Source organism: Prosopis cineraria, unplaced genomic scaffold (genome assembly GCF_029017545.1).
Source record: "Prosopis cineraria cultivar Desert tree isolate PC_DT_omini unplaced genomic scaffold, ASM2901754v1 PC8, whole genome shotgun sequence".
NCBI classification, from domain to species: domain Eukaryota; kingdom Viridiplantae; phylum Streptophyta; class Magnoliopsida; order Fabales; family Fabaceae; genus Prosopis; species Prosopis cineraria.
Window position 1 is genome coordinate 329,574 of NW_026555339.1, and position 25,369 is coordinate 354,942.

At 38.1% G+C, this 25,369-nt stretch overlaps 6 protein-coding genes across 8 annotated transcripts; 3 read left to right on the forward strand and 3 right to left on the reverse strand.

Moving 5' to 3' along the window:
• Window positions 1–330: 330 nt before the first annotated feature.
• Window positions 331–3,840, reverse strand: LOC129318287 (uncharacterized). The gene is made up of 3 exons (XM_054963020.1): window positions 3,082–3,840; window positions 949–2,973; window positions 331–861 (listed from the first exon to the last, which is right to left on the reverse strand). The coding sequence occupies exons 1-3, from the start codon at window positions 3,838–3,840 to the stop codon at window positions 331–333; spliced, it is 3,315 nt and encodes a 1,104-aa protein (XP_054818995.1).
• A 762-nt stretch (window positions 3,841–4,602) lies between these two features.
• On the forward strand, window positions 4,603–8,420 carry LOC129318833 (transmembrane 9 superfamily member 8-like). Its single transcript, XM_054963805.1, has 7 exons — window positions 4,603–4,889; window positions 5,783–5,947; window positions 6,027–6,136; window positions 6,248–6,353; window positions 6,433–6,545; window positions 6,650–6,800; window positions 7,077–8,420. Exons 1-7 carry the CDS (start codon window positions 4,770–4,772, stop codon window positions 8,232–8,234), a joined length of 1,923 nt encoding a protein of 640 aa, XP_054819780.1. The 5' UTR covers window positions 4,603–4,769; the 3' UTR covers window positions 8,235–8,420.
• A 252-nt stretch (window positions 8,421–8,672) lies between these two features.
• LOC129318834 (uncharacterized) lies at window positions 8,673–9,104 on the reverse strand. Its single transcript, XM_054963806.1, has one exon. It carries the CDS (start codon window positions 9,059–9,061, stop codon window positions 8,753–8,755), a length of 309 nt encoding a protein of 102 aa, XP_054819781.1. The 5' UTR covers window positions 9,062–9,104; the 3' UTR covers window positions 8,673–8,752.
• Window positions 9,105–10,659: 1,555 nt separating this feature from the next.
• On the forward strand, window positions 10,660–11,577 carry LOC129318995 (early nodulin-like protein 1). Its single transcript, XM_054964027.1, has 2 exons — window positions 10,660–10,890; window positions 10,983–11,577. Exons 1-2 carry the CDS (start codon window positions 10,713–10,715, stop codon window positions 11,330–11,332), a joined length of 528 nt encoding a protein of 175 aa, XP_054820002.1. The 5' UTR covers window positions 10,660–10,712; the 3' UTR covers window positions 11,333–11,577.
• Window positions 11,578–14,225: 2,648 nt separating this feature from the next.
• LOC129317834 (probable protein phosphatase 2C 60) lies at window positions 14,226–20,367 on the reverse strand. 3 transcript variants are annotated; one of them, XM_054962233.1, is made up of 12 exons: window positions 20,044–20,367; window positions 19,345–19,381; window positions 18,737–18,903; window positions 17,946–18,009; window positions 17,223–17,331; window positions 16,647–16,800; window positions 16,274–16,399; window positions 15,628–15,751; window positions 15,294–15,370; window positions 15,115–15,167; window positions 14,778–14,832; window positions 14,226–14,664 (listed from the first exon to the last, which is right to left on the reverse strand). In XM_054962233.1, exons 3-12 carry the CDS (start codon window positions 18,851–18,853, stop codon window positions 14,467–14,469), a joined length of 1,077 nt encoding a protein of 358 aa, XP_054818208.1. In that variant the 5' UTR covers window positions 18,854–18,903; window positions 19,345–19,381; window positions 20,044–20,367; the 3' UTR covers window positions 14,226–14,466. The 3 variants fall into 3 exon arrangements, with proteins under 3 accessions (XP_054818208.1, XP_054818207.1, XP_054818209.1); XM_054962232.1 differs by lacking the exon at window positions 19,345–19,381; XM_054962234.1 differs by lacking the exon at window positions 19,345–19,381 and having other exon boundaries at window positions 18,737–18,914.
• Window positions 20,368–22,777: 2,410 nt separating this feature from the next.
• LOC129317840 (probable phospholipid hydroperoxide glutathione peroxidase) lies at window positions 22,778–25,311 on the forward strand. Its single transcript, XM_054962240.1, has 6 exons — window positions 22,778–23,146; window positions 23,437–23,513; window positions 23,678–23,739; window positions 24,280–24,398; window positions 24,480–24,647; window positions 24,819–25,311. The coding sequence occupies exons 1-6, from the start codon at window positions 22,877–22,879 to the stop codon at window positions 24,864–24,866; spliced, it is 744 nt and encodes a 247-aa protein (XP_054818215.1). The 5' UTR covers window positions 22,778–22,876; the 3' UTR covers window positions 24,867–25,311.
• The last annotated feature ends 58 nt before the right edge of the window (window positions 25,312–25,369 follow it).

The following is a 25,369-nucleotide window of genomic DNA, read 5'->3' on the forward strand; positions in this document are numbered from 1 at the left end:
GCACTCAAGCAAAGCATTCACCCTCTCAGTTTGCCCATCTGTTTGAGGATGAAAGCTAGTTGAGAAGTGTAGCTCCGTCCCCAATAATTTGAATAGTTCTGTCCATAGCTTTCCTATGAACCTTGGATCTCTGTCACTGACAATAGTTCTAGGAAGGCCCCAATACTTTACCACATTTTTGAAAAACATCCGAGCCTCTTCCTCAGCCGTGCAGTCTGTCGGGGTAGCTATGAAAGTTGCATATTTGGAGAATCGATCTACTACCACCATGATGGATTCAAATCCTTCTGACTTAGGTAATGCTGAGATGAAGTCTAAGGAAATACTTTCCTATGGTTGGCTCGGTGTAGGTAAGGGTTCGAGCAGTCCTCCAGGCAATTGGTTGTCTACCTTGTCTTGTTGGCATACAAGACAAGTCTTCATATAAAGTTCCACATCCTCCCTCATGTGAGGCCAATAATAGGCTGCTTCTAACAAAGCCAAAGTTCGCCTCTGACCTGGGTGACCTGCCCATTTAGAGTCGTGACACTCTTTGATCAGCTCCTTCCTTAGGTTTGCCCATTTAGGGACATACATGTGCCTTCCTAGAGTGTAAAGGATGTCATCGTCCACCCAGAATCTCTTAGTCTTCCCCTCTTTTGCTAGTTCCATTAGCTGTAGGGCTATGGGATCCTGAGCCATTCCTTCCTTAACCTTTTCGACCAAGTCCCCACTGACTTGGGTTAAGGTTGCTAGTTCTGCTTTTTTACTTAGAGCATCAGCAACAACATTAGCTGCTCCTGTCTTATACTCTAACACATAGTCAAACTCAGCCAAGAAGTCTTGCCATCTTGCTTGCTTTGGCGTCAACTTCTTCTGAGTCTAGAAGTAACTAGTAGCCACATTATCCGTCTTGATGATAAACTTTGCCCGTAGCAAGTAATGCCTCCAGGTACGTAAGCAATGGACTATGGCCGTCATCTCCTTTTCTTGGACCATGTACCGCTTCTCGGTATCATTTAGCTTGCAACTTTCAAAGGCAATAGGATGCCTCTCTTGCATTAGGACACCTCCTATAGCAAAGTTAGAGGCATCAGTATGTACCTCAAAGGTTTTGGAGAAGTCAGGAAGTATCAACACCGGTTCTTCCATGACTGCCGCCTTCAAGTCCTCAAAGGCTCGTTGGCACTCTTCCATCCAAGTCCAACATTTGTTCTTCTTCAACAACTCTGTGAGAGGGGCAGCTCTTGCCGAGTAGCATTTGATGAATCGTCGATAATAGTTTACTAATACCAGGAAGGATCGCAGCTCAGCCACAGATGTTGGAGGCTCCCATTCCTTTATAGCTTGTACCTTTTTCTCATCCATCTTGAGGCAGCCATGTGAGATGACATGTCCCAAGAAAGAGACTTCCTCCATAGCAAAAGAGCACTTTTCCTTCTTCACATAAAGCTCATTTTCACGAAGGGTCTTGAACACAATCTGGAGGTGTTCAACATGTTCCTCCAGTGTGTTGCTATAGACAACAATGTCGTCTAAGTACACCACCACGAACCGATCGAGATAAGGATCAAAGATCTTATTCATCAAAGTGCAAAATGTGGCTGGTGCATTGGTTAGTCCAAAAGGCATGACTAACCACTCGAAGGACCCATATCGTGTCACACAGGTGGTCTTGGGTTCATCTCCTTCAGCAATTCGAACTTGATGATACCCAGACCTTAGATGCAATTTGGAGAAGTACTTTGCCTTTCCCAGGCGATCAAACAAGTCAGCTATCAAAGGAATAGGATATTTGTTTTTAATAGTTACCTTGTTGAGAGCCCGGTAGTCGATGCATAGGCGCAAGGACCCATCCTGCTTCTTTTGGAATAAGACCGGTGCCCCAAAAGGTGCTTTTGATGGTCGGATGAAACCTGCGTTGATCAACTCCTTTAGTTGCTTTCTCAATTCCTCCAACTCAGGTGGTGCCATATGATATGGCGCCATGGCTGGTGGCCGAGTTCCTGGTTCCAGCTCGATCTCATGATCAACCTCTCTACGTGGTGGAAGCTTCTTGGGCAACTCAGCAGGCATAATGTCTTGGTTCTCTACCAGAACATGGGTAACTATGGGAGGGACTTCTTCCTTAATCTTGTTCCCAGGGTCAATCTCCTTTAGTGTTGCCAAGTACGTAGCCTCTCCCTTCTTTATTCCCTTTTTGACTTGCAAGGCCGAGAGTTGGTGTCCACCGCTCACCCTTCTTGTAGTCACAAAGCAAGGGTTTTCCTTCTCGAGTATACAAAGTAAATTATAATAGGGCATGGGGTAAGCGTTTACCTGTCTGAAGAACTTAAGTCCCAGCACGACCTTGAAGTCATCCATAGGAGCTACGGAGAAGTCTATCTTACCACTCCAGCTCCCCAAACATAGTTTAACTCCTTGTGCTATGCCACATAGTTGCTTAGGAGGTGAGTTAACTGCCTTCAAACTTCCTCCCTCCTGCACCACCTTGAGGCCTATTCTCTTGGCCTCTTCTGGAGTGATAAAATTATGGGCAGCTCCAGTGTCACACATTATGGTGACAGGTGATCCATTCAACTTCCCGTCTACATACATCAAGCCCTTACCTTTAGGATTCTTTAGCAAGGGTTTGACCTTTAAAGCATTGAGGAGTCGTAGAGATACCATCTCCGCTTCAGGCTCTTCTTCTTCAGCCTTCTCCATTATGGCTGCCAACATACCTAGCTTCGGACATTCTCTCATTCGATGAGGGCCTTTGCACACAAAGCATCCCGTCTGTTCCTTGAAGGTCTTCTTTTGTCCTTCAGGTTGTTTCTTCTGTAGGAACCTGCTATCACCCCCTTTGGATGTCCCCCTACCCTTGTCTCCCCCACCTTTTCCAAAATTAGGTTTGGAAGACTTGGGTTTAGAGGGCTCACCTTTTTCCTTATGGTACTCTGTGAGACTTTCGGCTATTGTAATTGCCTCATCAACGGTCTTCACGTCACGCCTCTATAGCTCGTGCTTGGCCCAGTTCTGGAGACCATCAATGAAATAGAAGAGAGCTTCTTCACTACTCAGATTAGGAATCTGAAGTGTTAAAGAAGTGAAGTCTCGTACATAGTTAGAGATAGTGGTCTTATGTTTGAGATCCCTCAATTTCTTTCGTGCCTCGTAGACCACATTCTTTAGATAGAATTGCCTCTTCAGCTCTTTCTTAAAGTCCTCCCAAGTATTGATTGTGCAAAGCCCTTTGTCCATGTCTGCATGCTTCCTTCGCCACCATAGCATGGCATTGTCTGTAAGGAAATAGGCTGCGATACGTACCTTGGTTTGATCATCAATCATCCCTAAGGTGTCAGCATAACGTTCCATTTGCCATAAGAAGTTCTCAACTTCCTTGGCGTCTCGTACCCCCTTGAATTCCTTGGGTTTGGGAAGATCTAACTTGACTTCCCTTACTCCACTATTTCCATCCAATAGTGGGCTTCTTCCTCTTTCTTCTAAGGAAGTCTTGAGAGTGTTGAGCTGTTGTTGCATCGTGGTGATGGCATCCATCACCTTTGTCTCTAAGGACCTTACGGCATCCTCCCGTTGATCCTCAGAGTTTTGCAAGGTATCCACACTACTCTTTACCTCATCAAGTTCTTTGAGAGTGTGGCTTTCCAACGTACCTATATCACCTTCAACTTTCGCTACTCTACCCACCATTTCCTCCATTGCTTTATCTAGAGCATCAATTTTTATAGAGAGTATAGTAAGGTCTTCTGAACGTACCTTACTAGAGCCTCGTGTCCTCTTGCCACCTTGGTGTGGAGGTTGGGATTCCCTTCCCCTCTTTTCGTCGTGAGCAAGAGTCTCCTCAGTCACACCTGACATTCTTGCCTACCAGTAGCACTATTGAAACCACGGCTCCCTCGAACCTTGGCTCTGATACCACGTTGTCACGGCCTTAGAACTCCCTTCCCTTGAACCGTGCCGGCCTTAGCTTGATCCCTCTCTTGATCTTTGCTAAATCAGCCGAATCCCACAAGTAGGCAAAGAGGCTAAGAGAACTAGATGCGCAAATAGAGAGTAGAGAGCTTGAGTGAATGAACTTTAAGATCTTTTACACTATGCTTGAGTGAGTTACAAATGAGGGATGAGGGGGTATTTACAGGCCTCCCCCTTTCTCTAGAAAATTCCCACCTCCTTAATGGACGGTTGGGATTGATTCGATCTAACGGTGTACATTCTATCTCTAGATAATTCTATAGAAATATCTACAAGAAATATCTTGATAATTACAAGGAGACTACTAGAATGTACAAGAGCAAGATATCTCTAGAATGATCTGAATGCTTCAAGTGCTTTCTACACTACTCTAGAGATATCTAGGTCTTTCGAGGTCATACTGGCGTATTTCAAAAGACTCCGGGGCCTTCTTGATTGTCCTGGATCGTTCCGAAAACTTTTAGGATATCTTAACCTCATGAAAATTCTATCTTCGTCACAGGTAGGTTCCTTCCTTCACATTTTGCTGAAATCCCGATATTGACCTTCATTAGATACAGAAACAAGGCAACCGTTTTGGTCAGATCCAACTCGAAGCACTTACGTGGCACTATCTGTAAATGGAAGGTGGAACCGTACCCAACCTGTTACCGGAGAAAATCTCCTAGTCTTCTTCTATCAAGTCGCTGCTGATCTTTAATATTTTTGTCTTCCCTGTCCTTCTCCCTTGCAACTCACGACGGACATAGCAACCATTTGAAGGAGTGCCTCCTTTGTTAAGATCTGCATCGCTTTGCCTTTCGATCTCTAGCGCCATGGCGTTTTGGAGATCTTACGCCTTCCGAACTCTGACGTTCGCTGCTACTCTTCTGCTTCTCCTTCATGGTGCTCACTGTTTCTATCTCCCTGGCGTCGCTCCGCAGGATTTTCATAAGGTCAGCTCCACTACTCGCTCACATATTCATTTGTTCTCAGATTCTTACAAACTTCTTGATCCGGATACCTGCCAGACATAACAGTTTCTAGGTTTTTCAACCCCTTGTGCGATTGAAAAATGGGGCGCGGGGAGCGTATTGAATGTGGGAAATTTAACTCTAGTAGATCCCCTAATTGAAGAACGTCCACTGGTTTGCCCTTAATTTGATATTGTCTTTTTTATTTTTCTTTCTTCTCTTTGTGTTCATTTATGCTTCCTAAGATTCCGAGGATTGGAGAACATTGAAACACTACTATTCGATACTCGCTCTTCATTTCCCCCCTTCATTTACCCAACATTGCGCTATAATATATAACTGAGCACTGTTGTTTCCCCGTGAATGTTTAGTTGTTGAGGGTCTTTTGGATTATAATATTGTCGTTGGTATTTTCTGAAACTGGAAAGAGATTCGGATTTTGCCGAGGAGTCATTTGGGTTTTGGAGCTTTTGATGTAAAATTTTTCTATAGAATTAGCTAGCTGTTAAAGATGATGGATGTCAGGAATCGCAACTGAGGGTGTTTATATTTATAGTTTTCTACATTACGCGTCTGAGCGTGGTTGGACTATCCTTTACAACCGTTTAATTTCATAACTACTGATGGAGTGTATTAATCGAATAAAATGTGTCTTGTTTTCGTTGAAACCGCTCGAAAAGTTGGCTTTCATTTTGATGGCCGTGTGCATAGGATGCTTCTGTTGTAAACTTGTAAAAGATTTGAATTTGATGAATGTGATGTATGTCATATTTCCATTTCTGGCGCTCCTGATATGCTTAAACAAATTAAATAAATTTCTAGGATATATTTATAGATCTGTCTTAATAGACATTTTCAATATTGCTTTGGTGCAGGGAGATACATTGCAAGTGAAAGTGAACAAATTAACATCGACGAAGACTCAACTGCCTTACTCATATTATTCTCTCCCTTATTGTAGTCCTGGAAAAATTTTGGATAGTGCAGAAAATCTTGGTGAAGTGCTTCGTGGTGATCGCATTGAAAATTCTCGATATGTGGTTAGTTTAATTTTGCACCTTATGGTGAACCTGTTGCTTATCATGTTTTGCGTCCGATTCTAAGTTAGATATTTTTCAGTTCAAAATGCGTGAGCCACAAATGTGCAATGTTGTCTGCAAGCTTAAACTTGATGCCAAAACTGCAAAGGAGTTTAAAGAGAAGATTGATGATGAGTACCGTGTGAACATGTATGCATGCCAGTGACTGACCTACATTTTTTTGCCAGTATATTCCATCTACTGTTTTGATAATATATATATATATATATATATTGTAATGGTACTGTTTTTTATGTGCAGGATCCTTGATAACCTTCCTCTTGTTGTTCCTCTAAAGCGGATGGATCAGGATTCTACTGTTTATCAGCTTGGTTTCCATGTTGGGCTTAAGGGGCAATATAGTGGGGTATACTCGTTATTTTCTATTATGGGCCTTTTGTTGCGTGTCATTTATTTCGTCGTGCTGATGTTGTCTAATTTCTCAGAGTAAAGAGGAGAAGTATTTTATCCACAACCACTTGTCGTTTATTGTCAAGTTTCATAAAGACGACGTAACTGAATCGGCTAGAATTGTGGGTTTTGAGGTTAAGCCGTTCAGGTCATTAATTTTGATTCCTACCTCTTCTACGCATTTATTCATGTTGATAAGTTCATTTATGGTATATAGAATTGATTTTTCTTGATTCGATTGTTATTGTGCAGTGTTAAACATGAATACGAAGGGAAATGGGAGGATAAGACCCGATTGATGACGTGTGACCCTCATACTAAACGCACAGTTGTTAATTCCAACACTCCTCAAGAGGTTGAAGAGAATAGTGAGATAATATTCACGTATGATGTTGAGTTTCAGGTGAGATTATTATGGACATGATATCATGTTACATGTATGCTTGTTTAGGAGTAACGGGACAAATTTCCTGGTGCCATAGCCATTCTAAAGGATTATTATCATCTCTCTGCATTGAGTATGAGCTATTTAGTGGTTTTGCTATACTTTCTATTTTTCCTCGTATAAATTTGACTCCTGATACTTTTATTTTTACTGCTCCTGCTATTATTATTTGTTATTATCATGGTGTTGGTATTTTGTCTTATTCTTGAGAGCTGCCTTGACCTTTGGCTACAGCCGAGTGATGTAAAGTGGGCTTCAAGGTGGGATGCTTATTTGCTGATGAGTGATGACCAAATTCACTGGTTCTCAATTGTAAACTCGTTGATGATTGTTCTCTTCCTCTCGGGTATGGTGGCAATGATAATGCTGCGCACACTTTACCGTGATATCTCGAAATACAATGAGCTTGAGACGCAGGAAGAAGCCCAAGAAGAGACTGGTTGGAAGCTTGTCCATGGGGATGTCTTTAGGCCCCCTAACAACTCGGAGTTGCTGTGTGTATATGTTGGAACCGGTGTCCAGTTTTTTGGAATGATACTAGTAACCATGATATTTGCTATCCTTGGGTTCCTTTCTCCTTCAAACCGAGGTGGACTAATGACAGCCATGCTTTTGCTTTGGGTCTTCATGGGACTTTTTGCCGGGTACTCCTCTGCCCGCTTATATAAAATGTTTAAAGGAACAGAGTGGAAGAAAATCGCCTTCAGGACTGCAGTCATGTTTCCTGCAATCGTCTCTTCCATTTTCTTTGTACTAAATGCTCTCATCTGGGGCGAAAAATCATCTGGGGCTGTGCCTTTTGGTACTATGTTTGCACTGATGTTTTTATGGTTTGGGATCTCGGTTCCGCTGGTTTTTGTGGGCGGCTATGTTGGATCCAAGAAGCCTGCAATTGAGAATCCCGTGAAGACTAACAAAATCCCGAGGCAGATCCCCGAGCAGGCCTGGTACATGAACCCGGTTTTCTCAGTCCTGATTGGGGGAATACTTCCATTTGGAGCCGTTTTCATCGAGCTGTTTTTCATCCTCACCTCAATTTGGTTGAACCAGTTTTATTACATCTTCGGTTTCCTCTTTTTGGTCTTCGTAATCCTGGTCATTACTTGTGCGGAGATAACCATTGTGCTGTGCTACTTCCAGCTGTGCAGTGAGGATTACTTGTGGTGGTGGCGGTCATACCTCACATCCGGCTCTTCTGCACTCTACCTATTCCTTTACGCGACATTCTACTTCTTCACCAAGCTTGAAATCACCAAGATGGTGTCTGGAATCTTGTACTTTGGGTACATGCTCATAGCTTCGTATGCATTTTTTGTGCTAACCGGTACCATTGGATTCTATGCGTGCTTCTGGTTCACAAGGCTTATCTACTCCTCGGTGAAAATTGATTAAGCGTCATAGTAATTCTTTTTTATTGCAAAGTGTTATAGAAATTAGTTGTTCTGATTGATCTGCTATAGTTCTTGAAGTACGAAGAAAATTTGTGCGAGGTTTTGAAATTCGAGCGTTTTATATCATGTTCAGATGTAACGTATTCTATACGATTTTGAATTGCAAGACACTGATTCTTTCGTTTCAGTACCTGGCATGAAATTCTTGTGCATATCAGGAGAAACTGTCATTGCGAATACGATCTACAGGCAATATTGCTATTGTATGGAGAAATAGTAAGAGTAATAAATGTTGCATATATAGGATAATTGGATTTAGAAAGAAATGTTTGTTGGTAGGACTGTGGTGTTAAAAGAAGTAAAATTACAATGATTGTGATGGGCTTCTAAAGAAAGGAGATGAGAACACTACGCATGTAAACACGTGAACGCGGTCAAAATCAAAACAGAGATTGCCAAGAAAGAGATCATAACACACAGATTGTGCCGAGGAGATTGCGAAGACAGAATGAAAGGGAGCTAATTGCCGGGGCGAGTGTCGTGAGCGTCAGCAACGCCAACAGCAACCTTAGCAACATCGGAGGCAGTGGCGTCAGGCTTCTTGTGGGCGTATAAGACGAAATATCCGATGGTGGCGGAGAGGAATAAGCCAGTGAGAGTGATAGTCGTGAAACTGAAGGGAAGAGCTCTTCTCTGGTGAAGAATGCCTCCAGGGTGGCGGCCGCTGCCGGGCGGTCTCTTAGAGGCTTCCACTCCGGCGGCCTTCACTTCCTCCGCACTCATCTTATGAGTGTCCGCGTTCTTCCTCCATTCTTCTTCACCCGCCATCCTTCCACTCTTTCCACTTCGCTTCCACCCAGCTACAAGAAGAACCCACTCTGTTTGCCAAGTTTGCTGCACCATCATGCCTTCCTGACACGTTACTGCCATGTGTCGCCATGCATGCCCCTCTTCTGCCTCTCGTGAATTATGATAGGTTTTTTTTCCCCACAAGAATGTAACAGATCTATGAGATGAAGCCCAAGCTGATTACTGTAGCGTTTTACAATAATCAAGCTTAGTCTCACCCATTATTTCTCATATCCTATTCAAAATTTTTTAAAAAATTACTGGACACTTGGATCAATTGCCTAGGAAATTGGTTCTATTTAATTAGAGATCTTGAGATTCAACCTTAAAATATGCAACACCAACTAAATTCTTGATTGTATGTCTTCAAAGAGCTTCCAAGTTCCAACGGATTGATCTGGGTCAAAAACTTAGGATGCTGGAGATCGAGAAAAGAAAATCGATACCTATATATTGCATGGACTTTGAAAAATCAATTATACCATTTAAATTTTATCGTGATCTTTGACCGAGAAAAGTAAAACACAAGTAAAAAAGTAATTCGTGGACAAGTTAGCGATAATGATCTTGGCGCCTACAAGATTAACTCATCAATATAGGTTGACACAATTAGTTAAAGCAGGAGAGAACTCTCAGTATCGCATCATGGATAAATTGGGGTGTCCAAAACGGCCATATCATGTGCACAGTGTTCTAGAAATGCCACGGGTTGAATTCGATAAAACGGCACCGTTCGCATATCAGGTTGCACAGCCAGGAGGATAAGCCCTGCATGTAACTGTTGTAGCTGTTCCATTGACCAAAACCAAAACCATAACGTAACGGACAAAGGAGATTTGATTCTTTAAATTTGCAGAGCTTAATGTCACGAGGAATTCCATGATGATATAACAGAAGCGCCAAATTTTAAAACAAAAATTAAAGTAAAACTGGATCATAGGGCAATGTTTTATTTGAGGTGAGATGAGCTGCGCTATGTATATTTTATTGGATACATGAATAATGTAATTATAGAATTCGCGTCATACATGGAGAACGATACAATGAATTGAGATAAGCCCAAAATTCGTGGGTCACCGATATTTTAAGGAAACAAATGGCACCGGCAGGATAACAAATTTTTGATCTCCATAACGCACTAGCAGTTTTAATCAAGTCTCGAAAAGAAATTCCTAGAAGCTTTGGACTTTGGTGGTCCAAGAAGGAATTGAACTACTGAAGATTGAGAAGCAATCCGAGAAACCGTGAATGTTCTGTTTCAACTGACAACTGCGCAGTTTGTCCGTTTCAACCATTTTCATACACCTGAGCAAAATCCGCTTCCGGTAACCGTTACAACATATAAAACGACGTTCGTCTTTGATATCCCAAACGCAAGTGGGTCCCACTGTTGCGAAACTCGTGGCAAAGCCGTTCCGATCGATCATCGATTCCCACGCAGCCCGCAAGGCATGTGGCCCCAACTCCATGGTCCATACACTCTCTCAAGTCTCAACCCTTCAACGGCTAGTTCCTTCCCTCTTCCCCCATAAATACCTCCAAACTCCTCTTGAGCTGTTGCAATACAAAACAAAACATCTCCGCCTGCATCATCTGACGCTCTCCCTCTTCCCTTCAGGTATCAGAATCAATGGCTGCTTCTTCAACAGCTTCCTCTCTCGCCTTTCTATTCCTTCTCTTCGGCCTATCTGCAGCTAGGGAAATCTTGGTGGGAGGCAAGACTGATGCATGGAAGATCCCCTCCTCTCAATCTGACACTCTCAATCAATGGGCCGAAAGGTCTCGCTTCCAAGTCGGCGACCATCTTGGTACATTCAATTTTCTTTTCCTTTCTCCTCCGGCGCATTTCTGTTTCGCGTAACATTTGATGATAGTATATCCCTGATTTTGTTGTGATCAGTGTGGAAGTATGACGGCGGGAGAGACTCTGTGTTGCAAGTAAGCAAGGAAGGTTATGCTAATTGCAATACCTCCAACCCCGTAGGAGAATATAATGATGGCAACACCAAGGTGAAGCTTGACCGTCCTGGACCATTCTATTTCATTAGCGGAGCAAATGGGCACTGCGAGAAGGGCCAAAAGCTCGTTGTGGTTGTTCTCACTCCGAGAAACCGGCACATGGGCTTTTCTCCGGCGCCTTCTCCGGCGGAGTTCGAAGGTCCTGCCGTAGCTCCCACTAGTGGCGCCGCTGCTCTGCAGGTTGGCCTAATGGCGGCTCTTGGAGGAGTACTGGCTTTGTGGCTTCTCTGATGCAAATGGCTCCATTTTCGTTGATGCTGGAGATTTAGAATAGTAACAAGCAATCACTGATTTTTTATTGAGAGTTTTATTCTTTCTGAGGGGATTATATGATTCTTTTCCAATTATTATCTTCATATGTAAAAATTTAGGTATCTATCTGATTCCACACTCTAGTGGTAATGATACCTATATGCATATATTACATTGTCGTGGTGTTTGTCTTTCCAATATCAAAATTTGAAAGCTTTTCTGTTTCACTTTCTCATCCAACGATACTCCTAGCGAAATCGAGTTTTGCTATATAAAATCCCCTTTTAATTATTAAAGAATCTAATTCTCGAACCACAGAATTCACTGAGAAAAAGCTAAATCGAGCATGTAATAATTCGAAAAAAAGTGCCACTAGTTTGATCAATTTTTAACAGAATTGTTTTCTGCAGATGTAACTTCACTCTCTCTGCCTTCGCTTCACACACTTGATCCTCCTTCCCTTTCTCCTGCCATTTCTCGTTCTGCATTAAAGGAAACGGAATCATATTTTTTTCCTGGTAAAGTAGATACATTAATTCGTTGGTTCTATGCCCCAAAAAACATTTAATCTGAAAAGTGAAAATCACAAAGCAGTTTCCTCATTCCTGTCAACGTGAATATAGTACCTCATCGACAGCCATCCTCCTCTCTGACTTAAGAAAATTGTGAATTTATCAGGTATTCATAATTGCCTCAAAAACCAAATCAAGGAGGAAATTATGAATTTATCCAGAGTAGGATTGTAGTAATATGAGGATTTGTAGTTATTTAGGGCTGAAAATAGATTAAGTTGAGCTAAATTTTAACCAAATAAGTTTGAGCCTGACCTAAAACCTATATAAGGTTTTTTTATAAGGCTTTTTCACAATTCAAGTTTGAGCTTACTTAAAGCTTGACCTGAAAGCTTATTTAAAAACCTGCTTAAAAATAATCTTTTTAAATAAGCTTGCATTAGTTTTAAATGTCTTAAATATACTTTAAAACTATTATAGTATACAATATATAATCTGATTTATTAATTATAATATATAATAATTGAAAGAACTTACCAACTACAATACAATATAACAATAAAGTAACAACATTAAAATTAATATATAAATTTAATATGATTGAAAATATAATTAGAAAAAAAAAATAGATTAATTAAGAATCAAAAGATGAAGTTGATGTGTTTGTGATACACACACACACAAATAGGCCAATCTATTGGGGTCATAGGTTAGACTTTGAAAAATAAGTCTGGCCTATTTAATTAAATAAACCTAATTAAAGGCCTAAATTTGGCCTGAACTTATTTAGTAAAGGGCAAGACTTATATATTTACTTTTATATACTTACAGCCAATAAAATCAAGACATGTGAATTTTAATATGTTCATAATATTAATAATAGGAATTTATTACAGAATAAACCATCTATAATAGATATACATGCTTTAATTTAATTGGAAACAACTTCCTTAAATATATAAAACTAAGTATATAATTTTTTTTAATAAATAAGTTATGTTGTTTGAAGTAGGTCGGGTTGTAAATTTCTGTTGGGACTTAACCTATTCTCAGCCTTAATAAAGCGGAACTTGAAGGGAGGAAGTGGAGTAAAAAAAGGAACGGTTATCATGTTGCAGATAAATGGCTCAAGATCAAGATTGCACTTTTGTAACCACGTTGTTTACAAACTGTGAATAGCTCCAAATTACTAATACACCCTCCTGGAATCTTTATTCTGTTTCTGCCCATTCATTTTTATTTTTAACGAATTTAATTTTACTTTATTATAAAGTCTGGAGACGTAAACCAATCAAACTCAAGGAAAAACCATATGTCATTTCATACACAGGAATCCACCAATAAGTGCTTGTTTTAATTTTACTTCGGTAATAAATTTCATTTCAAGAAATTAAATTAATTTTTTTTATTGCATTCGTTCAATATAATTTCGAAATTATTTCCTTTTTTTGGTATACAACCACAAAAAATGTAGGCCATAAACTTTGTATAGAATGCAGAGTTTGAAATAAATTATACTTTCCATATCTTTTGAATAGCATTAAGTTTCTTTCCTCAATAGATTAATCAGATAAAGAGACTTTTTGTAAATATAACCTATATTATAAGATTAAATTAAGCAAACAACTTAATATTTATTTTATTTTGCATTATAATCGATTTATTATATTTGTCAATAATATATCATTATATATCAATAATAAATCACTTATAAATTTTTAATGATAAACTCTTTATACATTAATGTGAATTGATTATACTCTTAAATTTTTAAAAACTCAGTTCATATTTTTTGAATACAAGATTTTTTTTTTTACTAGTGAGCCAATTTATCCTTGGATAAACTATTTTGATCCATGAAATTGGATTCAAATCCCTCAAAGCAAGGAGTTTATAAGGTTTCTTGAAGTAAAATTTATACTTACTTTTAAGGTAGAGAGAAAAAATTAATTTTAATTTTATTTATAAGGTACATTATTATTTTTCATATTCTTCACCTTTATGCCTTTATTTATTAAATATTAAAAAAATTATTAAAAATAATTCTTTTTATTTTTGTCAGACGTAGAGATAAAAACTTGTTAAAATTTAAAATAAAATTAATGAGATTTAAAATTTTTTATAATTCTGGATAAACTTGCTGAAAGTAATTTATAAATAAAAATAATAGAGGAAGTATAACATAAGATTGCTAGAAACTTGGAATAATGTCACCTGAGAGGGATTAACAGACACTTAGATACGTTCATGATACTCAAGGAGATCATTCACTATTATTTGACTTACACTGATCCAACGGATTATGATCATATCAGAATTTACAGATCCTGCACTTACGAGGGATCTGAAACTGAGAAAAATAGGGGATAAAACTGGTACAATTATAATTATAAATTTTTACAAATACTGATGATTAAGAGTTACAAACGCAGCAAAGCAGAATGAGCAGCTCAGAAGCAAACGCAAGAAGGAGGAGGCGACAAGGTACAACATTTGATATTTTATACATCAAATACGGAGGATTGTTGCGTTTGTGTATTATTCTAACCAGTGGATCAGTCACACACACTATACAATCTACATTTGGAAAACAAAGCCCACTCATTCACTCTGGCTTCTCTCCTCCGTATTAGCTTCAGCTTCAGAGGATTGCTCTTCTGCTACTGCTGCTGTGAATTGAGTGGGTTTCTTGAACTGCACCAATATCATTGTCATGTTATCGCATCCCTCGCCGCCCACAGTTGACGGTGCCAAACACCGATCAAGAACTCTTTCACACACCACAGAGAGTTTAGTTTCCTGCATTTGTGATCAATTACTCTTTTATTAATACATATCTCTTTATAATCATCCTCATTAATAACCATCTATACTACTTTAATAATTTTATTAGGAAACAAGTTCAAACTCACCGAACGCAGTTGTTCATGCACAAAATCTACCAACTGCTGGCTTGACATGCAATCCCTGCACACAAAAAAGAAAAAGAAAAGCACATCACCACTCTCTAGTCACTACTCAGTAAGTATGCAACTTACTGAGTTGGTGTGAACAGAAATATTTATATGCACGAAAAAATGAGCTTCTCTCACGCCACAATTAACTGAAAAAAGTCATCTGAATTGAATGTCTAAGACGAGAACCCAATTGCACAGTACATTTTAATTATCTCAATCACCATTTTTTCCCTCTCCAAATGTCTGAAAAAATCAGAATTAAAACTGGAATACAGATATATTAGGTGCATACCATATGCCGTCACATGCTAGCACCATAAACTCATCATCTTCACAAAGCTCAACCTATAAAATGTTGAGAACAAAAAACTGAGAGAGCCAGAACAAACCAATATTTAAAAGGAAAATGCTTGCAACGAGTTGCAAACAAATTAAGTTAGCTGAATTTCAAATAAAAATAAAACACTTAACAGTGTTTATATCAGGATTGGCAGTCACAATTTGTTTTTCAGCGGGCAGAAATTTATTCTGTTTAAATTCCATGTCACCTGCAATAAAACACAAATTATAAAAATTATTGAGGGGAAAGAAATTCTTTTACAAGGGAAATGTGCGTCCAGCGCAAACAAGAGAATGTCATGCATGTGAAATTTTAAATGAACTCGAAATCTTAGCTTATTCTAGAAAGTTGCCTTCCATTTATAATTCTGTTATTTATCATGGCTACTAATTTCTTTAACCTGCCAAAAACAAAAAAGAGGGTAGCAGCGGGATTTGGAATTAAATTAAATATCACAAGGTTTACCTATAGCTCGGGCCAGATTTAAACTGCCATTAACTCGTCCCGCGTGAATAAAACCACCCGCTTTTAAAATTCTATCCTTCTCAGCTTCAAGATCAGGTTTGTGATCTCTTGACAAGTTGTATGCCTGTAGGAAAAACCAGAGTCAGAAAATCGGTAACTGTAATTATCTTCAGTTGTAAACAATCATTATAGAATCCACATGATAAAATATATAGAGTATATTTGTAGACATTCAAGAAGTTGTCTCAGTAGCTTCAACCAGTATACATACAAGACATGCTGACATACCTTAAGAATATATCCATCCCAAATTATAAAACACTTTTAGACAAAATCTCACATACCAATAAACCTCATTAAATACACTTAACAACTTTATCTTCCCAAAATAAAAAGTATAAACTTTCAAAAATACCCATAATTTAATATATTGAAAAGAAAAGAGATGGAAATTAATTATAGGGATAGGAAGAATAATATTGGAATTGATGCATTTAAAGAAATCTTAATCTACTCAAAGTGTTTTATATTTTGGTACGGAGAAACTTATTCAAAAGTGCCTTATAATTTGGGAGGAAGGTAGTAGTAAAGTATAAAAGCACTTAGCATGATAAAAAGGCTCAAGAAGTCCTGTTCCATAAATTACCTGACCATTTCTAGATATCACACAACGTGAATCACCAGCATTCGCAACAACTAACTGATTGTTTCTAATAACTGCAACGCATGCTGTGCTTCCTGAAGTTGGTCCAGCAAAATCAGAATGGGGGCCCTAATTACACCAATTAAGTTGTAAGTATTGTATGTACAAAAAAAAAAAAACAGAAGAAATTTTATTACATTAACAATAAGCTTTATCCCACTAGGTGGGATCGCAAAGAAGACATTTTATTGTGGAAAGGAAAACATATCTCTGCTCAAAGACCTGTTTCAGGCATCTAAATATAAAATAAAAGCAATGATCACTTCAATGTTGAGATCAAAGTTTACGATAACCCTCCTAAACTATTTACACCGACCTCCTCAAAAGCCCAATCATCAACGTGAACATTATTATCACTGTTTCTGGGAGACCAAAACAACCCTTCTATCATCCCAGTAAATTTGTTCATCTTATCCCCCAAGACTGCTAATTCCCTCCATCCTCTTTGGCCACGCATCATCTCATCCATTCTGCATAAAAATAAAATGGCCAGTTTAAAAAAGTGTAGGAAGATAGTGAAGTGTATGCGAGGAACTAGCAAACACTTCCCTTTTTCATCTCTTTCTTTTCCAAGAGGGTTGAGAGGAGGTAATGTCATAATTCATTTTCTCAGCTTCATATAAGTTTAAAAGAAAAAAGAAATAAATTGAGAAACACTGAAACATGTGCTACACCATAAGCAGCAACTGAAAAGATGGATGACCATCAAGGAAAGCTAGATACTTGATTATCATAGTCTTCCAATTACTCAAGTTATTGGAATGCATCTATAGGACAATAGAATGAGCCCAATGTCAACTATAGGACTTGCATACCAAAAAAATATTTGGAAGCAAGCAGTGATTTTCAACCTTAAGTGACTAAACAAGAGAAGCTCCGCTCTTTCACTAACCTGAAAAAGGCTTTCTGAAGAGAGGTTCCTATATCTCCTGCTTGATATGATTCACTTGTAAGCACCTGCTGGTGAAGATACTTGGCACAAAACTTTGCAACCACCTTCCCTAAAAAGTACAAGGGCACAGTTAGCAACCATAAAGAACACACTATTTATTACACACAACCTGTAATTCTTCTGCAAGTCTGCAGTACCAACCCCACATCCAACCCGTAATTCCTACTTTCTTTTCCTCCCTAGAAGAGGTGACCAAAATCATACTCACACATCCTACAATTTTAGCGTACTCACACTTTCTACACTTAGTTACATACAATCAATCACAGCTGAAAAATAACTTCAACTAATTTTTTGTTTGGAAAAACTGATAAAAGGACAAAACAACACTAATGTCAAGAGCATGGTTATTGCAAGAAAAAAAATATTCAGAGATTGGAAAAGCTTCTTCTTCTTCTTCTTCTTCTTCTTCTTTTCATTTTCTTGCCTTGAGAACTTCTCCCTCACATTAATTTGTTATAGACAACATAATTTGATTCTTTAGCCAACCCTAACTAGCAGAATAAGGCTTGTTATCGTTGTTGTTCTCATTTTGCTTATTAAATGACAAACATGAAACCAAAAAAAAGTAATCAAGAACAACGCAACATTAGAAGCCATCAGCTTTAAAGTTGAGATAAAGACTTTCATCAGCCCAAGTAGCCAAACATTTTTAAATCTTACCTCCATGCCCATCATAAACACCAAAAAATGAAGTGGACGCATCCAGATCAGGATATGCAGCATGCTAAGAAAAGAGAAAAGGATTATAAAAATCAATGACGTATTAATAGTATATGTAAAAGCAAGTTCATTGAATTGTGATGTAAATTCCAAAATGATGAAGACGAGTAATTCATATTATTTGTAAAATGCCAATTCAATTGACCAGTAATCTCATTGGCCCTTTATTATATCAATAAAAAGGGATGAAAATATCATCTTATTCCCCTATTAACATCAAAATTACAAGGAAACTTTGGGACTTCCAATTTTCCTACAGATTTTGAATCAAGTTTTTATATGTTTGTACCAAAAATACAGAGTGTAGCAACACTAAAAGAGGTATTTAAAATGCCCACTATAAACTGGCCATGTGGAAGATTCGAATAAATAAAAGCACTAAAGCAGAACCCTACTACCCACAACAGAAATTTTGTTGATATAGCCCCAAACACCCCCTCATACTCCAAAGAAATGGCAGGAGAACCGTTCCTTTCATGTTAGAAATGTGAAGATATCATGAAGACAAAAAAAAAAAAGTATAAAGTAATGCACTAAAACTAAGTCAACGTGTAAAAATAAGATCAGAATTACTGTTAGCTGATAAGATGTGGCATACTTTTCTTCGGCACTCTTGATTACTTGATATATAACCCATATGTGGTCACTCATATTTATTTTACAGGATTCAAGATTCGTGTGAAAAAGGTATTTCATATATAGAACTAGCGAATACTTGAATAAAAACTCACAGCATCTTCCATTGTTGCACGCCATCCTTGCATGGACGATAAACCATATCTAAGATGGCCATTCTCACCATCTTCGGAAAACTTTTCAGTTTTAGGAGTGCTAAGGTAAACCCCCATTCTTCTCTAAACTCAGGCACAGAGGCGCTACTTTAATATCTCCGAGGCAACTGAAGCAAAACTTAGACCAAAACAATAGTTACAGACAAGAAAATTCAAAATTCATTTGAAGCTGTGTCCTGTAATTACAAATGTTGCAGAAATAAAGAAATGCACATCAGATCTCAAGGAGCAAATATTCTTTTTTAGCAATGAAACTAAAAATTCCTCGTTTCATATCATATAATTCTCTTCCATGTGAAAGAACCACGGTAAACAATTGAGAGAAATCCAGCGATTTTGTGAGTAGATATGCAGATAGAGAGAATATAAGTTTGAAACTAGGATGATGGCTCAAACCAATAAAATTGCAGGTTCTTTTCTCTCACTGACACAGTTTAGTAAAAATGACATCGAGAATGATCTTAAACTGCGGCACATAATGGAGGGAAGTCATTATTTGTGTTGGAAGATGAACAACAGAATAAGAGCAAAAGGAAATAGGATCTCACAAATATGTTGCATGATACAATTTGAGAGAAGCAACACCTGTATTGTTGATGAAGGTAGGGAAGTACACATAGGAAACACAAGGTTCAGCAAGAAGCCCAGGTTAGGCAGGCACATCATGAAGCAAAAAAGCCGTTATGCAAATGGGAATAAAAGCAGCTGATCAAACCATATAAGTTTCCACCAATTTAACAAGTACTCGTGTTTAAGGGATAATAAAGATATTGTTTTGAAATATATTATAAATAAACTTGCAGCATGACTATAATGAACAGAATGCTTAAGGTGGGTAGTGTAAGCTCACGAAGGAATCAGACAGCACCAGAATGGGCAAAATTAACCGAGCAATATATAACAAGTACATCGGCTATCAATTGTTAAGTGCAGAACTCCAGATTGATGGAATTACATTTTTTTTTGCAAATGTAATCAGAATCAAATCAATTCATAAAGTTTTAAGAATTTTGTATTGCAGTTATAAGTTTCAACAAGCGAAATTACAGGTTAAATTATGACAAAAAAATCTGGAAGTGCCCTATTGGCTGATGAGAATTATTCTGGAACAACAGAGGTTGAAGATCAACCAGATGGCAGAATCAAGGAAGACCCAGGAGATAAAAGAGGTAGAAAATAAAGTAAAAAAAAATGAATAAAAAGAAATCACAGGTCAAAACTAGAATCCGTAATCTGAGCATACTCACTCAGCCAACAGAGGCCCGCACAGAGTCGGAGATCAGACTATCAGAGTTAAAATGAAACCAACGGCAAATGAGAGTGACTTGAAAGTATCTCTCAGCGACTCAGGAAGACCTAGAAGGATATTTTATAGTTTTCTGGGAGGATAGGGAAGGATGAGAAAGTTTAAAGGGGTTGAGAGAATCGAGGAAAGCGACAGCTTTGGACCAGAAGGGAGAGGGAAGAGATAGGAAGGAGAAGTAGTACGGCGGCAAGTGATAAGAAAAATAGTAGAATTTTCATAGGACAATCCTTTATCAGTGCCTCTGAGTTTCTGAGCGACTCGTCGAGGAGCAATGACAACGCCTCGTGACATTATTACCTGTCTCTATTTTATTAAAAAAAGAAAAAAGATTGGCTCTTCACTGTTCTTGATTTTCCGGTATTTTTTAAATTTTATTCAAGCTCTGAGCGTATGATTTCAGATAAAAAAAATAGAAAAAAAGTGCCTTGTCATCCAACCGATTAATTAAGTATTTAAAAACATTACTCAAAGTCAAGATGCTCAGGTTAATTTTTGATATCAAAAGCGGCTCCGAGCTCAGAAGCGTTATCCATATTATTTGTTGTTATTCTTAATAAAATAAAATCATTTTCTACGAGTAAAAAATGAAAAAAATTTGATGCTCTTAAATAAAAAATACAATTTATTTTTTAAATGATGATACAAAGCATAACATGCTTCTTGGCAGGACCAAGACAACCAGACGCCTGTAAACTATTGTAGGAAATGCACAGGTGCAGCAACATCATGGTAGCATATTTAATTAAGAGAAAATTGCATTCAGATCCTATAAAAAGAAGTTTAACTGAAAAGTTTAATAAATTTTACAAAACACTCCTAAATTTTAAGTCTTGTATATTAATAACTTAATTAAAGACATTGACAATTGAATAATAGTTATTTATAACTTGCAAAGAGTCTTTATCAAGTTGCTAATGAGTAAAATTTGAAATCTGAGAGTATATTATAAAATTTATGAGATCTCTCAATAATAATTTTTTTTTGTAATTTTTTCTTTAGTTAATGTGATGTTGCAGCCAAAAATACCGTAGTAAAATGACGTCGGTCCAAGGTTATCTTCCATGTGGAGCATTCTCAGCGCAAGACTCTTTCAACTGTTAAACAAGAGAAAGACGCCAAGTTTTGTCAGCTATATGTTATTTTAAACTACAATTGGTGGGGCTTAATAACAAATTAATGAGCCTGAGTCTTGTAACATGTGCTAGAACACAGCACGATGTGGAAGTTGAAGCTCTTGGCTTTGGAAGAAAACAGGTTTTTAAAGTAAAATACAATGCCCTGAATTATCACATTGTTTTAAATATTGAACTCCCTTGTTTTAAAGTCATACATGGTATATTACCCAAAAAAATAAAAAGTCATACAGGGCAAGATCTGCCTTGTAATTGCAACCCACTTTGTTTTGCTGTTTTGGTATTGTGATAAGGTTAGGAAGAGATTGACGCAATCACACAATTTTGCGTGGGTACTTGTTAATTGTGGGAGCATGAGCAGTGAAAGATCCAAGAATCGTGATACAGAGAATGAAATCTTAGGTTAATAATAACATTGAATAAGGCAGCAGATCAGATCTTGATTCAAATCCGGGAATTCACATGCCCAGTACGCCGAATATATGGTAGCTAAACCACGTTCACATGTCTCCCAACAATGTAATGCTGCTCATTCATGGAGCACACATTATGTCATTAGACTCATAATTTCCTTTTACTCGAGCCTTTATAAATGATTCTGATTCTAGTGCACCCATCTTGCTTTCCATTCTCAACAATGCAGATCATTCATTCATAACCAATTCAGATCCTCTGCTTTGATCTAGCATTTTTCAGCCGCTCATACACTCCTCCCTCCTCTCTCCCTCCCTCCCTCTCCATATATGCATATACACGTGCATTTACATGTTTTTGTGTGTCGGTATGTTAGTTGCAGACACGTGGACATATCGAGGATCTAGATTGCAAGTCACACACGAGAAGTCCATGAAAGTGATACAGCTAAGCCATTCCAGGGCCCAGAAAGCAGAGTGTGATTTGTGCTTATGTAGAAGCCCCAAGCCTGTATCATTGATGATGCCCGCTTATATGCTAAAAGACTAAATTTGTCAATCATGATAGCCCATGTATTGTTTTTTTTTTTTTATTCATAAACCAGTAAACGACTGATGAAGCGCTCGCTCTGTTTTTAAACCTGTATGTTAAGCTATAAATGTCTCCCCGGGTTGCGTGTCTATATTAACGCTCCAAGATTTTTGTTTTTTTATTTCTTGAAAAATTTACACGAAATGAAAAAAAAAAATTGAGAATCTTAACTCGATCGACATTTCTCCCAAATATGTTCAGTGGTTCGATGCAGATTGATATTCTGAGTATTGTTTTAAGAACCGCATAAAAGAATAACTAGTTCATCAGAAAGGTTAACTCATTTGATGATGTTGTTTTTTTTTTTGGATATAATTTGATGATGTTATTATTCAAACTACAATTAGACCAAACAAATCGAAATCGATCTTGATCGTGAGTCGAGAACAATCTCGGCCCAGGTCTGGATCTGTACTCCTCGTGTGTTTATTGCGAGAGAGAGAGAGAGAGTAAAAAAAGAAAAAACAAAGAAAGAGGGGGGGGGGGTCCGGAAACCCACGTGGCTACGTGTAAGCGCCATTTTCATAAACAGAGAGGCCCATAAAGTCCCAACCTTTGCTCCGCCAGCGCGCACTGCGGATAGACTTCGGATTCGTATTCGCAAGGCTTCGCGATTCAAGCGGTTATTCGGCTTCCATGGCTTTCGCTGCAGCCCCTTTCTTCATTACTCCTCTTCACAATCTCAGTCAAGCTAAAGTGAACCCGAATTCTTCATCTTCATGGCCCTCTATGGCCTTCACCGTTCCATCCATTAAAACCTCAATTGGTTCCTCCAAGTCGGCCTTCTTTGCACACGGGTTTCCTCAGATTTCATCCGGCTTTCCAGGTTTCACTCATAAATCTCGATCTTTTGGTGTTCATGCCAGAGCGGCCACAGAGAAAAGCATTCATGATTTCACTGTCAAGGTATCGGCCAAATTTCAATTCTTTGTTCCTCTTAATTTGATCATAGAAATTTCCGCTACAGTATATGTTCTTCTCTCGTCGTCCTTAGTTCATGATTCCATTTTGCTCCTTGGTGAGTCTCGCGTTTCTGTTTCTCTGCTTTTTGAAGCTTGATGTCCTTGGAATTTTAACTTGGTGTAGGCTGTCATTTATGGCCACAGGATATATATGTTGACAGAATTGGTAATTGATTTTGCCAGAACCGTAATTTCAAGCTTGGATAATGTGATCGTGGTTATTATATGGTGCAGGATATTGATGGGAAGGATGTTTCTCTTAGCAAGTTCAAGGGGAACGTTCTTTTGATTGTCAACGTTGCATCGAGATGGTACTGAATCCACGAGGATGCTATGTACCTAAAAGAATTTGCATTGTAGCCAAATTTGCCCTCTTTTAGGCTTTCTTCCTAGTCCCTCATGAAATTGTACAGTTATATATGTCCAAGTTTCTGTCAGTTTTGATTAACTTGAATAAATTTTCTCTGAATGGCAGTGGTTTAACATCATCAAACTACTCAGAACTGTCACACATATACGAAAAATACAAAGCTCAAGGTATGCTGTGTCATGGATGATATTTGTTTGTGCTTCTTGGAAGAATTTTTTAGTAAGATTTTCTGTAGAAGTTTTAAATGTTTCTGCTGTTGAATTTCAGGTCGAATTTTTTTGGATTTTTATATGTAGATACCAACTAGAATTAGTTGATCATGTGGAACCTATATCCTTAATGTTTTATATTTCAATTTCGCAAGACACCATATTGTTGATGAAATCGCTGGGAAAAGCATTTTCATTTTATGTTTTTCTTCATCGGGTATATGTTTACATGGGAAGCTAGTGGTTGCTTGTGGTTTTAACTATATATTCTCATTGCCTCTTGTGATAGCTTTATTCAAATTCATGATGGATAGGTTGAGTGTAAGTCCATTCTAGTGAATTATTGAAGTTTATTGTTGCTCTTTGAAACATGGGACCAAGACTTTTAGCCAAGGATGTGATTTGTTTCATTATCCTTATGATTCTAAGTGCCCTGTGTGATTTGTTTCATTATCCTAATGATTCCAAGTGCCTTGTGTGTTTGTTTCCACCCTCCAGGATTTGAGATCTTAGCTTTCCCCTGCAATCAATTTGGTGGGCAAGAGCCTGGATCAAACCCTCAAATTAAAGACTTTGCTTGTACTCGGTTCAAAGCAGAATTTCCAATCTTTGATAAGGTTTAATTTATCCAATTTTTATTTCAGTTAGTAACTGTAGCTCAGTTAATATTAGTAAATAAAGTCAAAGCTCTGTAACAGGTTGATGTGAATGGACCAAACACAGCTCCAGTATATCAGTTCCTGAAATCCAGTGCCGGAGGCTTTTTGGGTGATCTTGTGAAGTGGAATTTTGAGAAATTCTTGGCTGATAAAAACGGTAAAGTTGTTAACAGATACCCACCAACAACCTCACCGTTTCAAATTGAGGTGCGTTAACCTTAGTGCCTGATTGACTCAGTTTTGTTTTTACGACACTTGGATAGAAGAACTATGAAATTTAATAATTTATCATTTCAACAATTTTTTGCATGACGACATTGAACTTGTATCACGGTAAGATTCTCAATCAATTATGCTTTATGTTTTCTGTTACGCTAGATTGAAACCGAAAGTAACGGGTCTTGCGGTTGTGGAGCTACAACATAATAATGTTATAGGAGGGAAAACTGCAATTATAGTTTATCAATCAACTATATCTGAGATTAAGTTGGCAGGCATAAAGATTCTTTGAAGCTGTAAGGCAGGAGGGAATGAGTGAGTTTTTTAGCAGAGGATAATCTTTGAGTCTAGGATAAGAGACAAGAGTATTGCATCAGATGAGTAAACCTGGTTCTGCTTCTGAATTATGGAATGTTCTTGAATGAGAAAATTTTGAGAGAGAGTGCATATAGGCAGTTCCAGAAGTGCTTGCCATCCATGACGGTATATCAAAGCCAAAGACAGTGATCGTTAGAAAGAAAGCTCGAATGAAAGTGTTTCGTAATTTGTTACTAAATATTGATGGGCCCAATCATCACAGAGCATAGTTTGTGGTCAGGTATGAAGCTGAAGAACTCTGAAAATGGTTTATCCTTACCATGCTATTTCCTCTTTGCAGAAGGATATACAGAGATTACTTGCAGCGTGAGGTTAGGAGACGGATATAATCT